The 8,690-nt window shown below is 40.2% G+C and overlaps 2 protein-coding genes across 2 annotated transcripts; both read left to right on the top strand.

Annotated features, from left to right (window-relative positions):
* The first annotated feature begins 466 nt into the window (after positions 1-466).
* LOC120414884 (venom protease-like) lies at positions 467-2,406 on the top strand. Its single transcript, XM_039576207.2, has 5 exons — positions 467-609; positions 674-816; positions 947-1,257; positions 1,314-1,612; positions 1,670-2,406. Exons 1-5 carry the CDS (start codon positions 534-536, stop codon positions 1,975-1,977), a joined length of 1,137 nt encoding a protein of 378 aa, XP_039432141.2. The 5' UTR covers positions 467-533; the 3' UTR covers positions 1,978-2,406.
* Positions 2,407-2,527: 121 nt separating this feature from the next.
* On the top strand, positions 2,528-4,206 carry LOC120414886 (melanization protease 1-like). Its single transcript, XM_039576209.2, has 5 exons — positions 2,528-2,729; positions 2,792-2,934; positions 3,003-3,337; positions 3,401-3,687; positions 3,756-4,206. Exons 1-5 carry the CDS (start codon positions 2,654-2,656, stop codon positions 4,067-4,069), a joined length of 1,155 nt encoding a protein of 384 aa, XP_039432143.1. The 5' UTR covers positions 2,528-2,653; the 3' UTR covers positions 4,070-4,206.
* Positions 4,207-8,690: the final 4,484 nt, after the last annotated feature.

Here is an 8,690-nt window from a genome sequence, read left to right on the forward strand (position 1 = left end):
AACGTTTCACGTAAATCGAAGAGGGGTCGGGGTAACTTTTCCCGATTTCATGTGAGTTGGTAGAGAATTACCCATTTGATAAATTGTCTGTAATATGAGAATTTGTGATTTTCTACATGTACGTAACCCCATAGAGCGTAACCATAGAGCTCACAGCTGCAAATATTGTTCTATGATTTTTCGGGATGTTTAACACATCCAAAAATGGTGAGTATCTATAACATGATTCGGAAATAAAATAAAATAAATAAAATCGAAATTCGAATCATTAATTGAACATAAAGTACCATGCGTCTCCAGCAAAATTATCTAGAAAATTATTTCGATGGAGAAGCACCAACCTTATGCTTATAAAGAAAAATAATGTTGTGGAACAATGTATAAATGCGAGGGTTTTGGTCCAACACTGTCCGACTCTGTCTGAGCGATAATCGTGAACCGCGACCACAATCTAAAGTTCTGTCAAAAAAATGCCCTCTTCATCAGTGAAAGCTTCAGTACCTCCGTAATAGGACTTGAGATCGGATGCAGGAATGGCAAATTTGCAAAAAACGCTAGCGATTCTCTGTTTATTATTTGACCTGAAAACAGTTTCTTCGCAACAGTCTGGTATGTTTAAAAAAAACTTGCATCATGTTAAATAATTTCTAAGATTTTTCAATCAAATTTGTAGACGCATGTTTGACGGAGGAACTTACGCCTGCGAGATGCGTTGGCATCGAGTTCTGTCCCCTGTTATTGCCTTTGGCCCAGGCATCGGTACTTTCGCATCGAGAAAAAGCGTTACTGACTAAACGCGTGTGTGGAAAGCAGATGGTAATCAATGGTTTATTGAACATTACGAAATGAAATGACTAACATCCAATTAAAGCTAACAGCACAGCACAATTCTTAATCTCGGGGTTTTCCTGGAAGTTTCCCTAACGAGTTCGTTTACCGTTAACAGGTTTGCTGTGAGAAACCTTCCGGAATGACTGATAAACAACCAACAACAAGGGCCCCTGCACTAATCAGGACCAAAACTCCGACTTCCGGGAAGAAAATGACCTTGCCTGGAACAAAAATGTGTGGACTTGACAACCTAGGGGATAGAATCTATGAAGGCTCAAAACCCGAAATAAATCAGTACCCGTGGGCAGTTGCCTTGGAGTATCGGAATCAGGAACCTCCGGTTGTACAGTGCGGAGGGTCCCTGATCAACACACGTTACGTCGTAACGGCTGCTCATTGCGTAAATCGAAATATTCTAAAAGAAGAGTAATGCCGGGTTTGCCAGATAGTTTTCATAAGACATTGACGAACCTTACTTTCAGCCTAATTGCCCGACTTGGCGAATATGATCTGGAAAAGGACCCGGATTGTGAACGTGACGATCGCCATGGCAAACATTGTAATCCAAACGTGATTTTTGCCGCAATCGCCGAAATTAAAATACATCCCCTGTTTAGACGACAACGGAACGACATTGCTCTCTTAAAAATGCAAAATGCTCTTCCTGAGAATTATTATGATCATGTACAACCTATTTGTCTTCCTAGATCGGCAAAGCTTCAGCAGAACTTGTTCGACCACCATAATGTGACTGTTGTCGGGTGGGGTACAACAGAAACAGGTAATTATCTTTTTTAATGTAATGTTACTCCGATTACAATCAATACGTTTTACACAGGATCGCTTAGTCGTTACAAAATGTGCGCTAATCTGGTGACAATCAGCGTGCAAAAGTGCAAAACCGAGCTGCGACGTACAAGGTCTAAGGTGAACGAAAATCACATTTGTGCCAAATCGTTCGACTCATCGAAACAAGACGCATGCAGAGGCGATTCCGGAGGTCCCATGATGGTTTCGTTAGACGGAAACTGGTACTTGATAGGGGTTGTTGACTTTGGATATGTGTGTGGAAGAACAACGCTGCCCGGTGTGTACGCCAGGGTGACCAGCTACATGGATTGGATCGAGGATAACCTCGAAGAATGAAATAATCAATAATATTGAGTTTTTATTAAATTAGGATCTTAACTGCATTGTTGAGTCGCGGGGTGATGTCGAACCGGGCACCGGTTCTGTGAGCGGAGTGGCGGAATAAAAACATTTATTTTTCACTCGCTACAAAACTTAATCATTTTATTTAGTCAATCAATCACACAAATATTCACAAATAACAGTTTACTAACAAGTTCGGTGTTTTTTCACAGCTACTCTTCATTGCTGCGCCCGTGCTCCCGCTAACCCAGAATGTTTTCAACTTTTCTTCTCTTGATTAGCGACAGCACGGGCACCATATAAACAATAACAAACACTGACACTACGCAAAACAGGGGGCTGCTTCGGCGCCGTACGAGGGACGCGCTCCATCGCAACATGCATTATTTGGAAAAAAAAAATGATTTACGAGAACTTCTACTCTGCGCGTTACACTCAATGAAATCGTTTTGAGAAATATCCAAAAAATAACCTCAAAAGTAAATCAACTAACGATCATTTCAAATCAACTCGCCTCGTCTCAAGAACTAGCTTACTGTCCGACAAAGAGTCATGACGAACGGTCGCGAAACGAAGCGATCTCGCGTTCTGTCAAGGTGAAGTCCACTTAATCAGCGGTGGTCTCCTCGCGTCAGTACATCCGTACTGGGAGTGAAGATCGGACGCAAAAATGGCAAATCTGCTGCTGAAGCTGCCGATTCTTTGTGTGCTACTTGGCTTAAATACGATTTCGTCTCAAGAAACGAGTTAGTTTTTCAGGGAGATTTGCTGGTGTTACAAGCTGAAACCATCTTTTTAACATTTTTAGGTCCATGTTTGACGGCTGGTGCCAAACCCGGAAGATGCGTCGATATCGATCTTTGTCCATTTTTACGAGATTTGGCCCAAGCTGCAGTGCTCTCGAAACAGGAACAGCTGTTACTGAAGAAAAGAATTTGTGGAGAACGAAAGGTGATCATTGTTCCCCACTGATACTCATAATCTTGATGAAACTAACAAGTTTGTTCAACCTTCACAAGGTTTGCTGTGAGGAACCTTCCAGCGTAACTTCCGAACCACCAATAGCTCCTGCCAGTATGACTAGAAAGCCAATCGTTACAAGTCCTCCAACTAGGACTCCCACTCCTACTCCTGGCAGGAAAATGGCCCTCCCCGGAACGAGCATTTGTGGACTTGATACCGTGGGTGAGAAAATTTTCGCTGGTGAAAGAACCGAACTGGATCAGTTCCCATGGGCAGTTGCCCTTGAGTACCGAACTGAGGATCCACCTGCTGTAAAATGTGGAGGTTCCCTGATCAACACGCGTTACGTCATTACCGCTGCTCACTGCGTGAAACATGTTCAAAAAGAAGAGTAAAACTCTACTTGAAATTTAAAAACCATACTTCATCTGAAACTGATTAAAACTACTTTCAGCATAATCGCTCGCCTTGGTGAATGGAACTTGGAAGCTAACCCGGATTGTGACGATTACAATAATTGTAATCCGGAAGTTATTTACGCAGAGATTGCAGCAATCAAAGTACACCCACAATACCGGCAAAGGCAGAACGATATTGCATTGTTGAAATTGAAAAAAGCTCTCAACAAGGATTACTATGTCCACATCCGACCTATCTGTCTTCCCGAATCGGCAGATCTCATGCAGAATTTGTTCATCCATCAAAATGTGTCCGTTGTTGGGTGGGGCGGCACAGAAATAGGCAATTTAACCTAAATCACCATATTAATGTAGCTTTGATCAATAACAAAAACAAATCCCTTGTTCTAGAGCCCCGCAGCCAGTTCAAGATGTACACCAGTCTGGTGACGATCAGCGTGAACGAATGCCAGGCCGAGCTGCAGCAAACTTTGACCAAGCCAAAGCTGTACGCAAATCACATCTGTGCCAAATCGGCGACCGGATTTGCACGGGACGCTTGCGGAGGAGATTCCGGAGGACCCATGATGGCTTCGGTGCAAGGATCCTGGTACCTGATTGGGGTCGTTGGCTTTGGACCTCCGTGCGGGAAAACGCTGCTGCCGGGTGTGTACGCCAGGGTGACCAGCTATATGGATTGGATCGAGGATAATCTAGTGGATTGAAGAAGTTGTTGGGTGGTTGTTCATGTTATTGCGCTACTAACAGCAAGTAGTAGTTACTTGGTCCATTTTATATCTATTACTCACTAAACAAATCAATTCCTGTGTTAGAAATAAATTGATAACTCCAACCAACCTGATTTGTGTGCATTTTCAATGTAATGTTTATTCTGTGATCCTAAATCATAGGGGAGGGGGAGAAGACGTGGACATACCGTACCAAACGCTTCGAGTTAAATTGTTAAAACTCAAAATCTTAAAAACAAATTATTTTGTTTTACTTAAAATCAGTATCAAGTTGCAGCAAATCATTCCTCCAACAAAATTGCCGATATCTTTCCGGCATCGACCTAAGCCTCAGACCACCGAGTGTGTGGGTGGCTTTTACCTTCTTGCAGCCACGTCGTCGCCAGCCAGTCGCTATTAGCCGGGCCCATCTAGATCTAGCCAGAACCCGCGCGATGAGTTCGACGTTCAACTCTTCAGGTCGATCCAGGAACTCTCCTTCGCTGCATATATGCAGTACCAGTACCACGATGATTCCCCCCCGGGCAGGGAGATTATCAGCTCGCGGGAATCGGATATAAAATAATTACTTTGTTTGCTCTTCCACGGGTAACGACTTTATTGGAGATTTTGATTTCTCGAGGCGCTTTCGGGGTACGCACCGTCATGAGCTTGGGCGCACACTGGAGAAAGGTACGGAGTTCTGCACCCAGGAAAAACAAATAATCCCAAATCAATGAACTGATCGGAGCTTCGTTGCTTGCTTCAAACTTGCTCGAGCATACCCAGAGTGCCTTCGAGGGCAATTAAGCAGACCTGAGCTGCTCGAGAAATTCGCGGATTAGCGAACGCGAACGCAACTCGCGCGAGAGTGATCGAATGGTGATAAGCGCGAGCCCAACTTTCGAGGCGTACGCGCCCCTGACAAGCGGTTCATGCTTGGCCAAACTGTTGAGAAGGCGGAGAGCGACCGGCCGGTCTCGCAAATCAAGATAAATCAATTTCTGCAATATTAAAAGTATAATTTAATAATAACCGTGCGGATAGAGGAAAAGCGATGGGAAATCAAACGGCGATAGCCAAAGGGGTCTCGCGGGACCAGTTGAGCAGATTCTGGCTAAACTTGGTACTTGAACTTTACTCCCATTTGATGATAGGGTGAAGAGTTCAAAGACTCGAGCCTTGCCATCAGCGAGAGGTTGAAGTTTGGATACGATAAACATACTTGTTAAAAAAGGAAATCGTGGTGGAATAATTTTGTGTAAAAGTGTTTATCAATAGTTTTCTGCAAACATAAACTGAAACAGACTATTTGGTGCCCAAACATCAAACTCGTCTAAAAATCGTCATCCATAAAGTATGTCACGCTAAAATCAGCCAAAATTAACCCCACCCCCCTCCCCCTATGTCACACTTTGTCACGCTGGCTCTGACCCCCTCTCGAAAAGTATGTCACGTTTTGTCGAAACCCTTCAATGTTGTCAAATTCGACGACACAAAGTTACCGGATTTGCTCACAAGATCTCTATCCGTGTAGTTTTTATGCTTCATTATATACTATTCTTCAATAAACTAAAAAAATCTTCACTAAATTGTAATGTGTCACAAAAAACAATATACTAATTTTCAAAAAAAAATTACTAGGCGTCATTCATAAAGTACGTCACGCTCTATGGGGAGAGGGGAGGGGGGGGTATTCGCAAGAGTGACAAAGTGTGACAAGGGGGAGAGAGGGGGGGTGTACGTGAGACTGTGACGTCACGCTAGACTATTTCTTGAATACTGAAAATTCAGTCTTAAAATATAGCTAAAACAAGTTTAATATTTGATAAACTTTACTCATAAATCAAACACGATTGAAGGCTTTAAGAAACAGAGTTTTTGATTATAGATTTAATATGCCTAACATCAGATTTAAAACAAATAAGGAGATTTCTGTCACAACAACAAAAAAAAATCCGATCAAACTCCGAATTTTAAAATAATACTTTTTAAAAATCATGCTAAAACTGCACAAAAAAACAAGATGGTGGGGAGGGGGAGGAGTCCAGCAAAATGTGACGTACTTTTCGAGGGGGGTCAGAGCCAGCGGGACAAAGTATGACTTAAGGGGGAGAGAGGTGTTAGTTTTGGCCGATTTTAGCGTGACATACTTTATGGATGACGCCCTAGTTTATGAATGGGCTCTATTTATATTTTGAAACAAAATGTAGGGTGAGAGTATTCTTATCTATTGAACTGCTAATTTAATATTCTACTAATAAAACAGAAAAAAATCTGAAATGTTTTTCAAATTTGATTTCAAAGTAAAAAATACTCTTCATTATATTTTGATTAAAAAAAAGCTTGATTTTTAAATTTCTTTTGAAAATATACCTTTCAAATAAAATAGTAGTAAATTTTTATTACAGCGAATAAATTCACTAACTTTAGATAGTTTCTGAAAAAACTGAAAAATTTAAACAATTCTTCAAATTGTTCATATCAAACTTTTCAATTGAAAACTAATAAAATTTACTTAAATAGTCTCTTTGGTTATTATGCTGTTATTTAAAAAAAAATATTTGAGAAAATTGATCAATTTCATGAATTTTACGCCGTCTGCGATATCGTCGAATTCACTAAGCCTATATTAGTAATTTAACAAGGGTATTCACTCGCTTGTTTTATCAGTAGTTGATAAGATTATTTTTTTTCCTATTTGAGTTTGATAAATTATTTTGAGAAAAAACGATACCGTTTCACACAAACATAAAATTTCACGGGATTTTGCGGAAAAAGATAAATTTCGCGGATTTCACGCTGTCCACGAAATCGTGGAATTTCACTAACCCTAGAAATCACCATCAAAGTTTCTTGAAGCATATTAAATCTATCATCAAAAACTCTGTTTCTTAAAGCCTTGAATCGTGTTTGATTTATGAGTTATGTTAATCAAACATTAAACTTTTGAAACTATATTTAAAAAATGAATTTTCAGTTTTAACACCTAAACTCCCAAGCTCGAGAAAAAGGGGGAATTTGTATGGAAATTCCCCCTTTTTCTCGAGCTTGGGAGTTAAAGTATTAAAGAAATAGTCTAGCGTGACGTCACAGTCTCACGTGACGAGCGTGACGTACTTTATGGATGTCGCCTTAACATTCCTGACTAATACTTCCAAGAACGGGGTGCCATTGAAAAATTGGCCAATGTAACCGTTCAAATACTTGTATGTGTAAACTTAAATTATGAAACAATAAAAAATCCGAATCTTCCCTATCAAGTCCTAAACATATGATCATTAGAAATAAATCATGGTACAGGTAAAAATAACGAGCGCAATGTGTCAACATTACATTTTCACAGGTATTAAAGATTTTTTGAAAAAATATTATTTCTCGTTTTGAAACCAAATCTAATTAAAATTTATAAATAATAAGTTATTATGGGTAAGTTTGCAGAAAACCTAAGCCTGCTCTCTCCATCATCCGATTTCACTTTCGAGAGCAAACACCCTCTCGGTTGTCATTCGTTTAAATGTTCACATTAACGGTTGTGTAATAGAAATTACCCGAAAAGCCACGACGTCAACGACACAAGTTCAAAACAACAAACCTGTGCGGGGCACTCAAGCAGAATACTACTGCCATCAGCCACCAGCCCCTGCTCGTAAACTTGCACTTTCAAGCTTATCATGCAAAATTCATCGTAAATGATGACAATTTTCTGCTCCGCAGCCTTAATCTACGTCTTTTTACTCTAGTCGCACCACTTTCGCTCAGCGTGCAACGCGATTTGGTTGACGGTTTCAAGTGCACCCACGTTTTCTGCAGTCGTAATCGCTTGTCCATTCGAAGGAGATAAATACTAAGCTCAACACTTATCACAGCTAATTATTCCTACCAATCAGTCATGATTGAATGACCTCGTTCGCCTTAGCGTCAAAATCGGAGACAAATGCAATTAATTCGAAAAGTGAAACCAATTTATTCCTCACACGAAACGGTGTCATCAGTCACAGACAGACACAGATCGTTCACAGAGCTTCACCTGAGCCAAAGATTAACTTCTCTTTGTGCTATCACGTATGCACTGACAGACACACACACGTGCTTCGAGATATGCACTTCCTAATATGAACGGGTGTAAATTACTCACGCCTTACTCGATGATTAATCGATTTTAAATTCCGATCCAAGAGGCAACGGAATATAGGAAATTCCATATCGGTGCGGTGATGAGTAAGCGTAATATGCGTTTTGGGAGATTGGTTTGAGTATGTTTTTAGTACTTTAAGTTACATATCATTTGGTTCATTTTATCTTGCCATACAACACAATTTGAATCGAAGAGCCATTACATTATTTAAATATGTACTTTGGCGAATGAAAAGATTACAAAATATAAATTTTCGTCAACACAATCTCTACTATCAAAAAATTAAGCAAAACATATTACATCTAGTGTTTTCTCGCAAAATTATTATCCCCACTCAGCTAACAAAATCAAAACTTAGAAATATGTACCCTCCCTTCTAAGACTTATCACAGTTGAAAGGGTCTCCAAATCTCTGAATTGTAAAATCCTGGAACAAAACTGTTAAATTCTAATAAAACGCCAAATGAAATTGAATTGGAT

The sequence above is a fragment of the Culex pipiens genome, chromosome 2 (genome assembly GCF_016801865.2).
Source record: "Culex pipiens pallens isolate TS chromosome 2, TS_CPP_V2, whole genome shotgun sequence".
NCBI lineage: Eukaryota > Metazoa > Arthropoda > Insecta > Diptera > Culicidae > Culex > Culex pipiens.

Coding starts and splice junctions, on each gene's coding strand:
- LOC120414884 (XM_039576207.2), top strand. CDS start 534: ATGGCAAATTTGCAAAAAACGCTAGCGATTCTCTGTTTATTATTTGAC. Junction 610..673: donor AGTTTCTTCGCAACAGTCTG/GTATGTTTAAAA, acceptor TCAAATTTGTAG/ACGCATGTTTGACGGAGGAA. Junction 1,613..1,669: donor GTGGGGTACAACAGAAACAG/GTAATTATCTTT, acceptor CGTTTTACACAG/GATCGCTTAGTCGTTACAAA.
- LOC120414886 (XM_039576209.2), top strand. CDS start 2,654: ATGGCAAATCTGCTGCTGAAGCTGCCGATTCTTTGTGTGCTACTTGGC. Junction 2,730..2,791: donor GATTTCGTCTCAAGAAACGA/GTTAGTTTTTCA, acceptor TAACATTTTTAG/GTCCATGTTTGACGGCTGGT. Junction 2,935..3,002: donor GAATTTGTGGAGAACGAAAG/GTGATCATTGTT, acceptor AACCTTCACAAG/GTTTGCTGTGAGGAACCTTC.